This window comes from Pteronotus mesoamericanus, unplaced genomic scaffold (assembly GCF_021234165.1).
Source record: "Pteronotus mesoamericanus isolate MK-2021 breed Mesoamerican mustached bat unplaced genomic scaffold, CSHL_Meso_final contig_20, whole genome shotgun sequence".
Classification (NCBI taxonomy): domain Eukaryota; kingdom Metazoa; phylum Chordata; class Mammalia; order Chiroptera; family Mormoopidae; genus Pteronotus; species Pteronotus mesoamericanus.
In genome coordinates this window covers 33,228,997-33,246,874 of record NW_026555085.1, presented here as the reverse complement: position 1 = coordinate 33,246,874, position 17,878 = coordinate 33,228,997, and the positions used below count along the sequence as shown (strand labels likewise).

Here is a 17,878-nt window from a genome sequence, read left to right as displayed (position 1 = left end):
TTTTTTGATTCTAAATGATAGGTTTGCTGGGTAGAGTAATCTTGGTTGTAGGTCCTTGCTTTACATCATTTTGAATATTTCTTGCCAGTCTCTTCTGGCCTGCAAAGTTTCTGTTGGGAAATCAGCTGATAGTCTGATAGAAGCTGCCTTGTAAGTAAGTAACTGCTGTTCTCTTGCTGCTTTTAAGATTCTCTCTCTGTCTTGCATCTTTGGCATTTTAATTATGGTATGTCTTGATGTGGGCCTCTTTGGGTTCCTCTTGTTTGGGAGTCTTTGTGCTTCCTGGATATACATGTTTGTTTCCTTCACCAACTATGGGAAGTTTTTGGTCATTATTTTTTCAAATAGATTTACAGTTTCTTACTCTGTCTCCTTCTGAGCACCCCCCCCATAAGTCTCCTTATGAGGGCCCCCCATAATGCAAATGTTGGTACACTTGAAGTTGTCCCAGAGGCTTCTTACAGTGTCTTCATTTTGGAGGGGAGGATTCTTCCCCCCACCCCCGTTTTGATTGGGTGTTTTTGCTTCTTTATGTTCCAAATCGCTGATTTGACACTTGGCTTCATCTACTGTACTACTGATTCCCTGTAAATTATTCTTCCTTTCAGTTAGTGTATCCTTCATTATAACTCAGTAGAACTTTTTCAAAAAATCATATGTCAGTATGAGCTAGCATTACACAACAGTGATTAATTTATTGAAAAATAGTAGACTTTAAAAACAGTAATTTTGGATTTGAGGGAGACCAGTGAGATCTTCATTACTCGGAGCACTCCCTGTCCTTAAGTCCTCTCGTTGGGATGAGATGGAATATTAATAAATAAATAAATTGGGAATACTTGGCAAATGGGAGCATCTAATTATTTTTAATCTTTAATAATTTGACTTTTCATTTGAATTGCATTTGAAAATCTTTCCCAAGTATATGGTTTTCCTTTCTTTCATTAAAAAAGTTCTTACCTGATCATCGTTATTTTAACCATTGGTTGGTGACTGATCATGACTCAGTTTTATAGAAATGAAAGGTAAAAAGCATGGGGGTTGAGACTGTAATTATCTCAACAACAGCGCCCCCTCACACTGCCAAGCAGGTTATGCCCTGTCCAAGGACACACCCTGCCAAGCGGGTGAGTGGACCTGGAATCTAGCCAACACTCTGATGGCTTGGCCCCTAAACCATGGGCCCCAGCTTGGAGTGTGTCTGCCCAGGAAAAGGGGACCTTTTTCTAGTTGGCCCACAGTGCCATGTGGGCGGACGATGGCCCTGCTCAGCACATACCAAGAAGAAGATGGTGGTTTTTCCCCAACTGCTGCCCACAGCATCATCAAGCCTTCTTGTGAACATGTCTTTCCCCTTAAAGAAATCCAGCAAATAATCTTCAGCTGAGGGTTATCTTTAACCAGAACTCTGCTAGGTACCATAGGCTATGCTGGGAGAAGACCAGCTACTTCAACTGCCTGGATGAGGTGTTTTCTTCTATAATTTGGCCCAACTGCTGTTAAAAGAAAGGCAAATTTAGGGTATGTTTTTCTTTTTGTCACCCGGGAGGATGCCCGGTGTCTGTTTTGTATCTGGATCCCATTATTAATGTCACCAGCCAAGGTTTCTGTGTGTCTAAAACAATAAATAATCTAGAGGAAGGCAACTCCTGCAGCCCGCCTGAGTAAAATTTTTGCTGTTACTGAGTCATAAAGTTTCTTAAAGGGGAACTGAACCTTCTCACTTCTGAAGATACAAAGTGTTGTTTAAAAGATTGAACTTTGAAACAAATAGGAAATATTTGACAGTCACTTGTAACTTCCAGTAAGTGATGTTCAGATACTGACAGGCACTTTAGTTCCCTTAACCCCAAGCCAGAGGCTTAGTTTAGGTCTGAGGAGCACAGAGCTGATGGCTGAGCGGACGAGCGGTGATGGAGTAGCGCTCTGCCAGCACATAGGTTCTGTCTGGAAACCTTCTCCTTTTAGAAATTGACACCTGCCCACGCCTTCTCATGTCTTCTCCGTGGCTCACATTCTTTTCCCCCCTTCAAGTTCTTTTCCATAAGGAAGCTTAAACCAAGTCTCTTTCCCCTTTTTATAGATGCGAACCACACGCAAGGTCTCTGTCTGGCCAGTGGGCCTGGTCGGCGGGCGACGCTATGAACGTCCGTTGGTGGAAAATGGCAAAGTCGTTGGCTGGTACACCGGCTGGAGAGCAGACAGGCCTTTTGCCATCGACATGGCAGGTGAGGAGTGTGGATGGTCACGTCTGCTTCTGCCTCATTGTTCTTATGGATATTCCCATTTGTCCCAGGGCACTAGAGGAAGGAAGCTTGAAAAGACCACTTTGGTTAAAACTCTGGGTCACATCATAGTCGGTAAATGAACTATTTAAACCTTCAAAATGGACTCTTTGGTTAATTCAAGTGGAAATTTATTTTGGGGGGGGAGTGACTAGAAAATGCTCATTCTGTTCCATTTTGCCACCTGGCATGCAGCCATCCTTCCATCCAACAAATGCTTATGTGCCCGTGCTGGTGGTTGCAGGGGCGTGGGGCCCTGGGGATTCTGTGGTGAGAGCTGGGCCTGGCCCCTGCCTTTTTGTACCTCTCTCTCTGAATGTCCAGTTTTTAATAATAAATCACATGCTTGTTGAGGTGGGCAAAGGTGGAGAGGAATGGGGATGTCTGCAATAGAGTCAACAATGAAAGATAAAAAATAGCCAATCAATTTAATGCTTGTTGATCAATTTAGTGCTTATTGATACTAGCTAAAATATAAAATTGGATTACTGGTTTTTCAAGCATTTATTAATGTTGAGCATAACTGTATTTTGAAGTTTTTTATTTTCTAACCAAGCAATTGAATTAAATAAGAACCATAGCAGACCACATATTCTAAAATGCTGCTTTATCATAGTGACTTATTTTCTGTTGGTTATATAAAACAATGCCTGTGGTAACTGTGGAACGATGCAGTTTGAAACATAAGTCTTAGAGGCAAAAAAAAAAAAAAAAAAAAAAAAATCACCAACAGCTATAACCCACAAGATGAAGGCAGAAAAGCTTCAAAATTGATCTCATCAATCTTCAACTCTGAAACACTGCTCTGTCTGTCTGTCAGCCTGTGCTTGGCCAATCTTTTGTGTAGATTTTTATACTGCAGTCAGAATCCCTATGCTCAGAATTCTGATGGGATAAAGGCTGTGTTCTGAACTGGGTTCATCACTTTTATTCTGATGATACTATAAATTTGAGAAAGCAAGTTTATGAAGAATACCAGGAGCATGGGCTGTTGGGGGAAGCTCTCGTGGATGGCGGTGTGGAGGGTCTGTCGCACTGCGTCATAAGAGAAGGCGAACTGGGGTATTTTTACTCAGTGTGGAACAAACATTTTCTGAGTGCCAGTTTTGTGGGACTGTGTCATCGTCTGTAACTCCAAGGACAATCCAGATCTCTTACCCTCTCCCAGGCCTCCTTCTCTGCTTCCTGGCTGCTCCGTCCCTCTTCTAACCCCAGCCTTATGCTTTGGTCCTTAGCTCTTGCAGCCCCAGAACAGAGCTGCACATCACCCAAAGCGTTTACCTAAAGGCACACGGAGAGGTGGGTCAGCCATACTCAGAAGGTCCTGGGGATTCTTGGAAGAGGCCTTTGCTTAATCAAGTATGACTCTGTGGCTCTGAAAATACAAAGTTGACCCCATTGTGTCTTTGAGAATCACGTATCCTGCTCATGGGACACATGTGTAACCTTGAACAGGAAACTTGGCGATCATTAGACAAAGTCTGTCACTTCTCTGGGGATTCACTTTCCTCATGTGTAGAATGAAGTTGTGACATGGATGGCCACTGAGGTCTTCTCTAATGTGGTCTTTCTTTTCCTGGCTTCCCACCCTGGGAAGCTCAAAGAAAAGCCCAGCTCCTTGGATTCCAAATGAGGAATGTGACTGCTAATGCAGCCGGCTGACACATGTTTGGCTCACCTTCCCCAGAGCCCTCCCAGACATGTCTCCTTGCGTACAGGATCTCTGCCCACTGCCCTGCAAGGTAACATCAAGGTCAGGGCAACTTGGATGAGTCTTCTTGGATTTTGATTTATGAACTTTGTGTAGATGCTTAAGTATCCAGGAAACCCATTGAAAATATTTGCATTGATTCCCCTCAGAATTTGGATCCAAAAAAGATATATTCAAAAAAGGCATGTGGGTTTTATGTATTAGGCCTGGCCTGTGACAAATTATTTGATGCTCTTTTACTGCCAAAATCTCTAGGAAACTTTTCTCCATGCCATGACTAATGTTTGGATGTTTCTAAACATTTCGATATATTTTCAAAGCAAAATATAAGACATATTATAAAATATGAATGATTTGCTTGTTTTGTGTCAATTATCCTTGTTTTAAAACAGGAATAAGTTTCTCTCTCTAAGAAAACAACTTTTGCCACACTAAATTATTTTATTCACTTCACAAGTTTGCTTTGCAAATTAGTTTTCAGTAAATTACTGGTGTTGATATTTTTGGAAACCTTAAAGTGAGAGTGATTTGGTTGATAAGATAAATTAATGATTCTGATTTTGTTCTGATTAAATCTTGAAAATTCACAGCTTTACTTAGACTCCACGTAAGACTCATGTATTCTCTGTGAGAAGAAGGAGGAAGCCTTCTGGGCCTTCCTGTACAAACGGTACTTCCTACCTCGTGTTCAGGTGACACGCACGAACACACCCCACCGCAGTCTAGGAGGAGAGAATGAAGCTGGGGCCACTTCCTGCCACCCGCAGGGCCGTCCAAGAAGCACTGCGTGGGAAGTGGCCTGAGATAGTTGAGTGAGCTGGGTCTCTCCTGGATTTTCATTAGCTGATTAAGAAACATGAAACTTAATGGGTCAAATGTTAACATGTCCCCAACTGTCTTGCTTTGGGGGGTTGGGCACTTTCAGTAAAAGCCCCTCTGGGTGTGCCCTGTTAGTATCTCTGCGAAGTCACAGAAGCTTATTTAAGACGTTGGGACTCTAATGTTTCATGTCACTCATAGAGCTTGACGCTGTGTCTGAATTGAGCCATGTTGGACTTGGCAGATGCTATTTTTGCTCTCAGATGAGGAAACGTGGTTCTGAAATTATCTTGTATGCACAATGTTAGTGGCAGAAATCAAGATTATTTCTGTTGCACTGGGGGAGAATTTTTAAAAAGCTTTCTAAGGATTACTGAAAAAAGAATGAAGATATCCATCCACATGACAGAAAGAAGGCCTTGGAGGCAGGCCTGGCCCTGGCAGCAATGTGCAGTTGGCTTTTGCATTTGGTCGATGGCCTCACTACTCTGCCGAGCCAGTGAGGCCCAGGAATATTTCTTCTGGTCTGTACGTCCCTCCGTCTTCAATTCCTACACCCCAGGCTCCTGACCACTAGACAGCCCTTGTTGAGTAAAACCCGGGCAGTCCACACCAAGCGTTTAGCTCTGCTTTGAGGTCAGGGAGTTACTTTGAAGTGAAACCCATTTGGCTACTTCTGGGGGGGTCGGGGGGGCAGTGTCAATAAGAACCGTGGCTTGAAAGAATGAGCTTAATGTTCAGCCTCGCCAGGAGGTACAGATTTGTTCAAATTCAGGACTTAAGGCTGAGGTGTTTACTTTCAATTCTCAACATTTGCCTGCACCTTATTCTTACCTCCAGGAGGCGAGGCAGGGCCCTGTGCTCCTCTGTTGACGGTCTATGCAGATTCCAGTTGGGTGCCTGGCACACGGTGGGGACTGTATTCCAGTAAAAGCCCAGCTGGGTCTACTGCAGTTCAGCTCTGGCACTAACCACCCAGTTGGCATGGACCTCACAGATTAGAGGGTATGGTCCTCAAGAAAAACTGCCATTACTTCAGGCGCAGCCCACACTGTGGGGTCCCCAGGTCACCTGACAAACGGGCCATAAATTTGATGTTTCCCACAACGCTCTCAGGTTTGATAATACACTATAAGGGCTGACAGAGCTCAGAATAGTGCTCTACTTATCATTACATTTCTAATACAAAAGACACAAATCAGGACCAGCCCAATGAAAAGACACATGGGGTGCGGTCTGGGAGAGAACCCAGGGCTTCTGCGCCTTTTCCTTGGGGAATCAGGGCGCATCACCCTCCCAGCACATTAATGAGTTCAGTACCCGGAAGTTCCACTGACCTTTGGTGTTTAGACTATTTATTGGGTTTCTTTACAGAGGTGTGGTTGTTTAAATCAATGGTCTTGTGATTGAACAAAGTCTCTAGATTCCATCCCCAGACATCCGATGGCCCCAAGTCCCTACCCTGTAATCATGGGGCTGGTTTTTCTGGTAACTAGCCCCCATCCTGAACCGATCCAGGGGCCCACTAAAAACTACCTCATTAGCATAAGAAGGACACCCCTGCCACTCAGGGAATTTTTAGGGTTTTGCAAGCTCTTTGTCAAGCATCTGGAACAAAGACCAGACACATTTTTCATTGTACACCAGGCTCAGTAACAGATAAGTCTGCCGTACAAAGGAGTATCTCCTACTCCTCATCGTGCAAATGCTTTCATTCACCCAAGCAAGGGGTACAATTAAGTGGTGTCTCAAGGTCCTCTGAGTGTTGTCTATGGACTCTTTGATGACTGATAAAAATGAGACATTGTAAAATGCTAAACCTGTTTCTCTCTGTGGCTTACAGAGGGGTGAGAAGTCTAGGAGGGTCCTAGCGTCCTGGCCCAGAGTCCTGTCGATGCTGCGGGTGCGTCGACACCCTGAGAGTGGGTGAGCTCCCACAGGGACACTCTGTTGTGGCCTGGGATTGCTTCCCGGGGGGCAGTCGTTTAAAGTGGCTGCAGGAGGAGAAGCCAGGGACAGGGACAAGGCCCAACAAGAGGGTGCTGGCGTGGACAGTGACAACAGTCTCTGGAAAGCAGAGGCGAGAGAATCACAATTTCAGTTGTGGGATGCGCCCTGTCACGGACATGGAAGGGGAAGGTGCCTGGCGAGTGTGAAAGTTGAGAGCAGGAGCACGTAGTGGTGACGCGGGGATGGTTGGGACCGAGTGGGACCTTGTAGACTGTGCCCAGGAACAAGGGAGACAAAGATGAGTGAAGGGCCTGAATTCCAAAGGACTAAAATGTCAGCAAAGCTGTCTGAGGAAAGCTTCCAAGAGAGCAAAGCGGGAGCGGAGGTTCGATCCGTGGACCGACCCGGGAGGCTCTGTGCGCGCCGAGCGGTGGCGGGGGCGCTGCGGTGGGGGCGGGGCCGCTGTGCAGTGGGCCCCGCGCCGTAGCTGTTAGGCATTTACCAAATTTTAAGAAGCCACTTCAGATTCTGCCGATAAACCAGCGGAAGTTAAGATCTTTTTAACACTGTTGTCTGTATGGTGATGACAGATATATTAAACTTAATTTTATGGTTTAGTTGTAGTTGGTGAACTCTGTTGTATTATCGGAGTTGTAACTAACTACAGGAAACACTGCGATCTTGAGTAACTAGGATATTCTGTTAAGCAGAATACCAATTGTGTAAAAATAGGAATCTGCACATTAGGAAGAAAGATCACATTCCTTGACTAAAATCTCCGGACCCCGGATTCGCTGGGGGGGTGCCAACCTTAGGGAGGGTGTGGGTGGAGCTTGGCAGGGCGGGAGTTGAGGGTAGGACGCCGAGGGGCCAGCCTGGGTTTCCTGCGCCCCCACGGCCCTCCCCCGTCCCTGCCTGCCCAGAGGCAGGCCAGATCTTGGCAGTCCCTCGCTCCCGTGCTGTTAGGTAAAGGACTCCTCCCCAGCGTGCCGCCCCCACCCCACCCGCGCGCCTCCCCTCCACTCGTCTTTGGGCCCAGCTGCTCCCACAGTTCCCCTGCACATCCCAGCCTCCACCTTGGGGCCTGCACAGATGCCTGTGCCTGGAATGCCCTTTCTGTAGTTCGGCCCTATTCATCCTTTAGTTCTCAGCATAAACTCACCTTCTCCGGGACGTCTTTGCTGGCACCCCAGACGCATAACCCCTTGGCCTCGCTATTACCTCCATAGTTAAGCCCCCGTAGGGCTGCACCGCGGCCCCGACTGCCTGGCCTGACATCTTGGACTGTGAGGGTGAAAGCCCCAACCCCCTCAAGCAGGATGCAGCCACGACTGCCCTGCCCTCCACTCCACCCGCTGCGCCCATCGCTCGTGGACCCACACCCAAGTGTTAGAGTGGGCTGAGGGATTGCCCTGTGCCAGAGCTCCTGTCCCCACTGCTGGCTGGCGCGGCAAACCTGTTCAAAAATGTTACAGCGCTGACTGGTGTGGCGCAGGGCATTGGGCGTCGTCCCACAAACTGCAAGTTTACCAGTTCGATCCCTGGTCAGGGCACATGCCGGGGTTGCAGGCCAGTTCCCAGCAGGGGGTCTGTGAGAGGCAACTGATTGATGTTTCCCTCTCACGCCAATATTTCTCTCCGTCTCTTCCTCCCTTCCTCTTTCTAAAAAAATAAGTAAAATCTTTTGGAAATGTATTATAAATGATGAGCAGTAAACTACGACAGTGAAGGGGTCACACGAGGCAGTGACTGAAGCTCTCTCTCCCGGGCTCTCTGGAAATAGCGGTTGCACGGGGCCTTCTTTCTTTCGATGTTTGGTGACAAGGGATTTTGCCCGGGTTAATTTAGTAGGCGCGTTCTTTCTTGGTAGATGGCTCAGGAACGGACCCCAGGGCAGCCCAGCCCAGCCCAGATGATTGCCAGAGCCAAATGAGTGCAACCAAAATTGATGACATTTTACTTTGTTTTATAAATATAATACTGCAAGAAAATGGAGGGAATAACCTTCTTGCCACTTGGGAGTCATTTGTAATTTACATGTGCTGTTTTCAATGCATGGATGTTTTGTTGGAGAAAGAGACACTTACTGAATGTTCTCAGTAGAGTGATTTGATGCGTCATATGGTAACTTCTAGTGCAGGGTCTGGGGACTGACTGGGGACCTGATCCTGAGGTCAGCGCAGTGTGATTGTCCCAGGAACAGCTTGAGGACCCCCTGGGAGAGGGCTGCAGCTGCCAGCCCAGACAGCTGACAGAACCGCAGGGCCGGCAGCACGGCGTTAGGGCGCTAGGGAGCCTGGCCCATTTCCGATTCACTTCCAGAATAATATGAATTCTAGAGACTTGCAGGCACTTGATGGCCGCTGCATGTGTAGTCCTGTCCACCTGTGCCGTGGCTGTGCTGGGCGTGCAGGGTAGGAGCACCAGCGCACTGCCTGCCCATCATTGGGTGCTTTCTCTGGGGCACATGGTGGTGGGGTGGCCATTTCACACTCAGCTCGGCAGAGGTGGAGATGGAGGTGGAGGGACCCGTGGAGCCCTTTAAGGGCTGCAGGGCAAGTGGGGAGGGTGGGGTTCCAGGGCCCCATCCCACCTCAGCTACAGCAGCTCTGCATTTACGCATTATATAATCCCCCACAAAATTTCAATGGAATAAAGCTAACCTTCAGAACTAAAAATTTGGAAAGTCAAAAGTTTTCTCTTACATCAGAAAAGGCCAGCAGACTTAATAATTATTGTTTACTGAGCATTCACCAAGGAGCAGACATTCCTAGCCACTCTATATGCTTTATTATTGAATCCTGACTCAAGGCTGCAAGGAATGTGCTAATATCATCATCCTCTTCAAATATAAGGTAACCGGAACCTAGACGTGTTACCTAACTTGTCCAAGGTTGCCCGGTGATTAAGTGGTGGAGCTGGATTCAAACTCAGTTCAGTGTGTCCCTAGAGATGGCCCCCGCACTGGGCTCTGAATCCCTTCTTACCCTCTTACAGGCAGGTGACCCAGGGCTTGATATTTGAGTCTCTGTTTCCTTCATCTGCAGAAGAGAGGAAATGGAATTCTTCACAGAGTAAGGCTTCATATACATTCACATAAAGAGCACCTGGTACAACACTGTAGACACTCAATGAAGGTTATGTCTCTCAACTAAGAAACAAGATCACCTGCGTCTCTGGGTTCAAATCATTCATACGCTGGTCCAGGGGGAATGGGCTCTGTGCTCTGTGTCTGGTTTTCTGGTGGTCACATCCGTGCAGCTGCACGCAGCTGTGGGGTAGGATGATCGCTGACACTCAGGTGCCACTCGGGCACAAGCAGGCTGTATTTCTGGGTCCCCCAATAGGAGACTAATGACCAGAGCACTTGCCTTAGGTGAGGTCGAAGTTAAAATAGATAACATGCAAAAGCTCCTGGTCTTCTGTGAATTCTTGAATCCTCACTGCAGCTAGCTATTTCAGGTCATTCTGGAGGGCAGTTCTTAAGAACAGGCAAGCTCTTTGCTCTGGGCTTATAATGAACTTCATTTCTGTCCTGGCTGGTGGACCTGTGCTCATCGTCATTCAGTGACTTAGCCCACTGTGCGGGATGCATGTGGAGATAAACACTGGCTTTTGCTTTAGATTAAATATTGTTTAAAAAAAAGAGTCATCAAGAGAAAAACAAAACAAAAAGATTATTAAAAAATTGTTGAGAAGCAGATCTGTGCTCACTTTCTTAATTTCCCAGCTGAAATACTAAACAAACAAAAAGCGTTTGAATGTTCAAAAGAAAATGCCTTTGGAAGGGAAGACATCCAAGATGGTGGAGGAGTAAGCAGAAACTACACTGACCTCCTCCAAGGACCAATCTGGAACTACAATTAAATTGTAGAGATATCATCCTGAATAACCAACAGAACACTAGCGGGAGAGAAGCCTTAAAACCAAAGTCAGACAGAAGAAACCAATTCACAGAATGACTGGTAGAGAATGTGAAGGAGGCTCCAGAAGGCTGGCTGGGCTACCTCAGCAGCAGCTGAAGTGCCAGAGGGATATTTTAGTGGCTGGGGGTTCCCCCTGAGAAGTGTGTCTAAACCCCAAGCTGTGCTCCCCAGCCTATAGCACCAGAGCCAGAACAGAACCCAGATAACACCCAGCTGTGAAAAGCAGCAGGGTTTCTGTCTACCAGGGAGAGATGGTAGGAGATGCAGGGAGCCCCTTAAAGGGCCAAGACACAACATTTCATTTGCAGCCATTTGCCCTAGGCTCCAGCAGAGGGACAACAGAGTGGACTAGAGGGGCATGAGAAGAGTGTGGGATTGGTGGCTCTGGGGAGAGAGCTGAGGGAACAGCCAGCAGCTTCCTTGTGTGGAGTCATTCCCCGTGCTGCAGAGGCCATCTTTCTCAGGCAGAGTGATCCCCTCCAAGTGGCATCAGCCTGAGGGGAAAGAAATAGCCCTGCCCACAAGAATTACTTTGCCCCACCCTGTGGTGCTTAAGTTAGCTGCTGATTCCAGCTTGATTAATTTAACAACAGATCAGTTTAACAAGTGATTAGTTTAACAACTAAGGCAGAAAATACAAAGAAGCAGCCAAAATCAGAAGACAAAGAAATAGTCCCCACAGAAGCATAGAATGGAATAAAAATAGCCTCTTCAATAAATGGTGTTGGGAGCGCTGGACAGCTATATGCAAAAAAAAAAAAAAAATGAAATTCAACCATCAATTTACGACCATACATAAAAATAAACTCAAGTTGGTTAAAAGACTTAAACATAAGTCATGATACCATAAAAGTCCTAGAGGAGAACATAGGCAGTAAACTCTCAGATATCCCATGCAGCAATATTTTCATCGACACGTCCCCTAGAGCAAGGGAAATAAAGGAAAGAATAAACAAATGGGTCTTCATCAAAATAAAAACTTCTGCATGGCTAAAGAAAACATCAGCAAAATGAAAAGAGAGACAACCATATGGGAAAATATATTTGCCAATGATACCTTGGACAAGGGTTTGATCTCCAAAATATATAAAGAACTCACATGACTCCACTCAAGGAAGACAAACAATCCAATTAAAAAATTGGCGAAGGGCTTGAATAGACACTTCTCCAAGGAGGACATGCACAGGGCCCAGAGACATAAAAGCTGCTCAGCATCATTAGCCATTAGAGAAATGCAAATGAAAACCACAATGAGATACCACTTCACACCAGTCAGAATGCCCATAATAAACAAATCAACAAACAACAAAGTGTTGGCGAGGCTGTGGAGAAAAGGGAACCCTAGTCCACTGTTGGTGGGAATGCAGACTGGTGCAGCCACTGTGGAAAACAGTGTGGAATTTCCTCAAAAAGCTAAAAATGGAACTGCCTTTTGACTCAGCAATTCCACTGCTGGGATTATATCCAAAGGATCCCAAAACACCAATTCAAAAGAACCTATACACCCCAATGTTCATAACAGCATAATTTACAGTAGCCAAATGCTGGAAGCAACCTAAGTGCCCATCAACAAATGAGCGGATCAAAAAACTATGGTACATTTACACCATGGATTACTATGTAGCAGAGAGGAAAAAAAAGTGCTACCACCCTTTGCAACAGCATGAGTGGAACTGGAGAGCATTATAATAAGCAAAATAAGCCAGGGGGTAAAAGACAAATACCATATGATCTCCCCTATAAGTGGAACCTAATCAACAAAACAAACAAGCAAGAAAAATATAAGCAGCAACATTGAAAGGAAAAACAAACTGAGAGTAATGAAAGGGAAGGAGGGAGGTTGGTAACAGGGAAAAGAAGGGGAAGGGCCAAATATAGAAACATGTACAAAGGACCCAAGGACAAAGCCAAAGTGGGGAAGGATTGAGGGAGGGAGGTGGGGGTGGATGGGGCAGGGGAGAATGGTGGCAGGAAAATGGAGACAAATGTACTTGAACAACGAAAGAGAAAGAAACAAAGGAAGGAAGGAAGGGAGGGAGGGAGGGAGGGAGGAAGGAAGGAAGGAAGGAAGGGAAAGAAAGAGCACCCAAATGAAAGAACCAGAGAATTCTCCAAAAGAAGAACTAGATGAAATAGAGGCAAGCAATTTATCAGAGAGTTTAGAATAATGATTATAAGGATACTCAACAGCATGAAAAAAAGACATAGAAACCATAAAAAAGGACCAGTCAAAAATAAAGAATGCAATATCTGAATTTAATACACTGGAAGCAATAAACAGTAGGTTAGATGAAGCAGAGGATCAAATCAGTGATTTGGAAGGAAAGGTAGAATAAACACCCAGGTGGAGCAGCAAAAAGAACAAAGAATTTAAAAAATATGAGGAGAGCTTAAGAAACATTTTGGACAACATGAAAGATAACAACATCACAATATATGAATACCAGAAGGAGAAGAAAATGAGGAAGGGATCGAGAACCTAGTTGAAGAAATAATGACCAAAAACTTCCCTAATCTGGTGAAGGAAAAAGACACAAGTTCAGGAAGCTCCGAAGAGTCCCAAACAAGGTAGATGCAAAGAGGCCTATGCCAAGGCACATCATAAGTAAAATGACAAGGCTTAAAGACAAGGAGAGAATCCTAAAAGCCACAAGAGAAAAGCAGGCAGTTTCATACAAGGGAGCGCCAATTAGACTGTCATCTGATTATTCAACAAACATTTCAAGCCAGAAGGGGGTGGCATGAAATATTCAAGGTGATGAAAAACAAGGACCTACAACCAAGGCTACTTTACTCAACAAGGCTATCATTTAAAATCTAAGAATAAATAAGGAACTTCCAAGACAAGAAAAAGTTAAAGGCATTTGTTAACACCAAACCAGTCCTGCAACAAATATTAAAGGGATTGCTTTAAGAAGAAGAAAAACAGAGGAAAACAGTATGACAATAAAATGACACTACATGCATATCTATCAACAATCACCGTAAATATAAGTGGCTTAAATGCTCCAACCAAAAGAGATGGAGTAACTGAATGGATAAGAAAACAAGACCCACCTCAGATCAAAAGATACACACAGACTAAAAATAAAGGGATGGAAAATATATTTCATGCAAATGGAAAAGAAAATAAAAGCTGGGGTAGCAATACTTATATCCAACAAAATAGACTTTAAAACCAAGGCTATAGTAAGAGACAAAGAAGGACACTACATAATGATAAAGGGAACATCCAACAAAAGGATATAACCCTAGTAAACGTTTACCCACCCAACATAGGAGCACCTGAATATATGAAGCAGCTCTTGGTGGACCTAAGTTCAAGATCGACAGAAATACAGTCACAGTCAGGGACTTTAACACCCCATTGACTTCAGTGGATAGACCTTCCAGGCAGAAACTAACAAGGAGGCAGCAGCTTTAAATGACACACTAATAAATCAAATGGATTTAATTGATATCTTCAGAGGATTTCACCCCAAAATACATACTTTTCAAGTGTTCATGGAATGTTTTATTTTCAGGATAGACTGCATGTTAGGACACAAAACAAGTCTCAGTAAATTAAGATTGAAATCATATCAAGTACCTTCTCTGACCACAATGCTATGAAATTAGAAATCAATCACAAGAAGAACACTGAAAAACATGCAAAGACATGGAGGCTAAATGACATGTTTTTAAACAATGAAGCGGTCAACAATGAGAACAAGGAATAAATCAGAAGATACTTTGAAACAAATGAAATTGAGGTCACAGTGATACAAAATCTTTGGGACACTGGGAAAGCAATCCTAAGAGGGAAATTCATAGCATTACCGGCTTTTCTCAAAAAAGTAAGAAAAAAACACAAATAAACAATCTAACTCTACACTTAAAGGAACTTGGAAAAAAATAACAAAGGCTAAAGTGAGTAGAAGGAAGGAAATAATAAATATCAGAGCAGAAATAAACAAAATAAATTCTAAAAAAAAGATATAAAAGATCAGTGTATCCAAGAGCTGGTTCTTTGAAAAGATAAACAAGATTGACAAGCCTTTGACCAGACTCATCAAGAAAAAAAGAGAGGGGATCCAAATAAAAAAAGTGAAAAATAAAAGGGGAGAAATAACAACTGACACTAAGAAACAAAAAGAATTGTAAGGAAATATTATGAACAACTATGCGACCGAACTGGACAAACTGGATGAAATGGAAGAATTTCTAGAAACATAGTCTTCCAAAACTAAATCAGAAAGAATCAGAATCTGAACAGATGGATTATTCCTAGTGAAATTGAAGCAGTAACAAAAACAAAACAAAACAAAAACTCCTAACAAACAAAAGCCCGGAAACAGAGGGCTTCACAGGTAGATTTTACCAAACGTTCTGGGAAGAAGTAACACTTTACCTTCTCGAACTGTTTCATAATTCAAAAGAAGGGAAAGCTCCCAGACACATTTAATGAGGCCAGCATTATCCCAATTCCAAAACCAAGTAAAGACACTACAAAGAAAGAAAATAATAGGCCAATATTCCTGGTGAACATAGATGCTAAAACTCTTGGCAAAATATTAGCAAACTGGATATAGCAATGCACCAAAAAGATCATGCACTATAATCAAGTGGGATTTATTCTAGGAATGCAAGATTGGTACAACATTCACAAATCAATAAATGTGCTTCACCACATAAAATAAAAAAAAATAAAAACCACATGATCATATCAACAGGTGTCGAAAAAGCATTTGACAAAATCCAGCACCCATTTATGATAAAAACTCTCAGCAAAGTGGGAATCCAGGGAACATACCTAAACATAACAAAGGCCACATATGACATACCCACTGCCAGCATCATACTCAATGGATAAAAGCTACAAGCATTCCCCTTACGATCAGAAGCAAGGCAGTGATGTCCACTTTCAGCTCTCTTATTTAACATAGTATTGAAGGTCCTAGCCACAGCAATCAGAAGACAAGAAGAAGAAATAAAAGGCATCCAAACTGGAAAGGAAGAAGTAAAACTGTCATTTGCAGAAGACATGATACTGTACATAGAGAGCCCCAAACATTCCACCAAGAAGCTACTACAACTGTCACATGAATTCAACGAAATGACAGGATACAAAATTAACATCCAGAAATCAGTTACATTTTTATATGCAAATAACAAACTAACAGAAAGGGGCATTAAGAAAACCATCCCATTCACAATAGCTACAAAAAGAATAAAATACCTAAGAATAAACTTAACCAAGGATGTAAAAGACCTGTACTCAGAAAATTATAAGAGACTAAAGAAAGAAATTGAAGAAGATACAAATAAGTGGAAGCACATATAGTGTTCATGGCTGGAAGAATTAACATCATTTAAATGTCTATACCTCCCAAAGCAATCTACAGATTCAATGTAATTCCTATTAAGAGTCCAATGATGTATTTCACAGAAGTAGAATGAATATGACAAAAATTGATACGGAACCACGAAAGGCCCCACATTGCAACAGCAATCCTGATAAAGAAGAACAAAGTTGGAGGACTCACACTACCTGATATCAAACTACACTACAAAGCCATAGTAAACAAAACAGCATGGTGGTGGCATAAAAACAGACATATAGATCAACAGAACAGAATAGAGAGCCCAAGAATAAACCCACACCTTTATAGTCAAATAATATTCAACAGAGGAAGCAAGTACATACAGTGAGCTAAAGATAGTTATTCAATAAATGGTATTGGGAACATTGGACAGATATGTGCAGAAAAATGAAACTACACCACCTTCTTACACCACAGACAAGAATAAATTCAAAGTGGATCAAAGACTTAAATGTTAGACCCAAAACCATAAAAATCCTAGAAGAAAACATAGGCAGCAAAATTCTCATAGTAATTTTTTATCAGATACATCTCTCCAGGCAAGGGAAACAAAAGAAAAATAAACAAATGGGACTACATCAAACTAAAAAGATTTTGCACAGCAAAGAAAATCATCAGCAAAATAAAAAGACAACCCACAGAATGAGAGAACATATTTACTGATATATCTGATAAGGGTTTAATATCCAAAATTTATAAAGAACTTACAAAACTCAACACCAGAAGAAGCAACCCAATTTAAAAATTGGCAAAGGACCTGAATAGACACTTCTCCAAAGAGAACGTACATATGGCCAATAGACTTATGAAAAGATGCTCAATGCCACTAATCATCAGAGAAATACAAATTAAAACTGCAATGAGATATCATCTCATACCTGTCAGAATGGCCATCATCAATAAATCAACAAATGACAAGTGCTGGTGAGGATGTGGAAAAAGGGGAACGCTTTTGCTCTGTTGGTGGGAACGTAGACCGATGCAGCCACTGTGGAAAGCAGTATAGAGACACCTCAAAAAATTAAAAATGGATCTTCCTTTTGACCCAGCCATCCTACTACTGGGAATATATCCAAAGGAGCCCAAAACACTAATTTGAAAGAAGATGAGCACCCGGTGCCTATGTTCATTGCAGCGTTATTTACTGTTGTCTAGATATGGAAGCAGCCCAAGTGTCCATCTATAGATGAGTGGATAAAACAACTAAGGAACATTTACACAATGGAATATCACTTGGCTGTAAAAAAGAAGAAAAGTTTACCCTTTGAGACAGCATGGATGGGCCTGAAGAACATTATGCTAAGTGAAACAAGCCATTTGGAGAAAGACAAATACCATACGATTTCAGTCGTACGTGAAATCTAATGAACAAACTGAACTAACAAGGAAAATGTGAACAGACTTATAGATGAAGACTCATAGGTTGCTGTGGGAGTTTTAGGGGGTGGAGAGATTGAACAAAAAGAAAAAAGGACTCATGGACGTGGACCAGTGTGGGGATTACTGGGGGGAGTGGGGTATAAGGGGACTAAATGGCAATGGAAAAACAATACAATAAAGATTAAATTAAAAAAAGAAAGAAAGTGCCATTTGTCACATGCAGATTTGTAGGGTGTAGGTGAGGTGTTTGTGTCCGCTCTCCTGGCTTCTGTGGAGGGCTTCTGTGTACGTTCTTTCTGTACAAGTTCCTGGTGGCTCCTGGGCAGGATTTACGAGAAATGATTCTCACGTTTTCTAATTAAGTCACAAGGGGGAAAGGGGGTGGGGGGAGGTTGTCCCTTTATACCTCCCTGACTTTTCTAAGAGCCCCTAGGAGGGTGTCTG

At 43.3% G+C, this 17,878-nt stretch overlaps 1 protein-coding gene across 1 annotated transcript in view; it reads left to right on the top strand.

Annotated features, from left to right (window-relative positions):
• B3GAT2 (beta-1,3-glucuronyltransferase 2) overlaps positions 1-17,878 on the top strand; it is a 70,201-nt gene that overhangs the window by 36,987 nt on the left and 15,336 nt on the right. Inside the window, exon 2 of the mRNA XM_054569568.1 lies at positions 2,084-2,228. Within this exon, the coding sequence (XP_054425543.1) occupies positions 2,084-2,228 (145 nt within the window). The remainder of the gene's footprint in view (positions 1-2,083; positions 2,229-17,878) is intronic.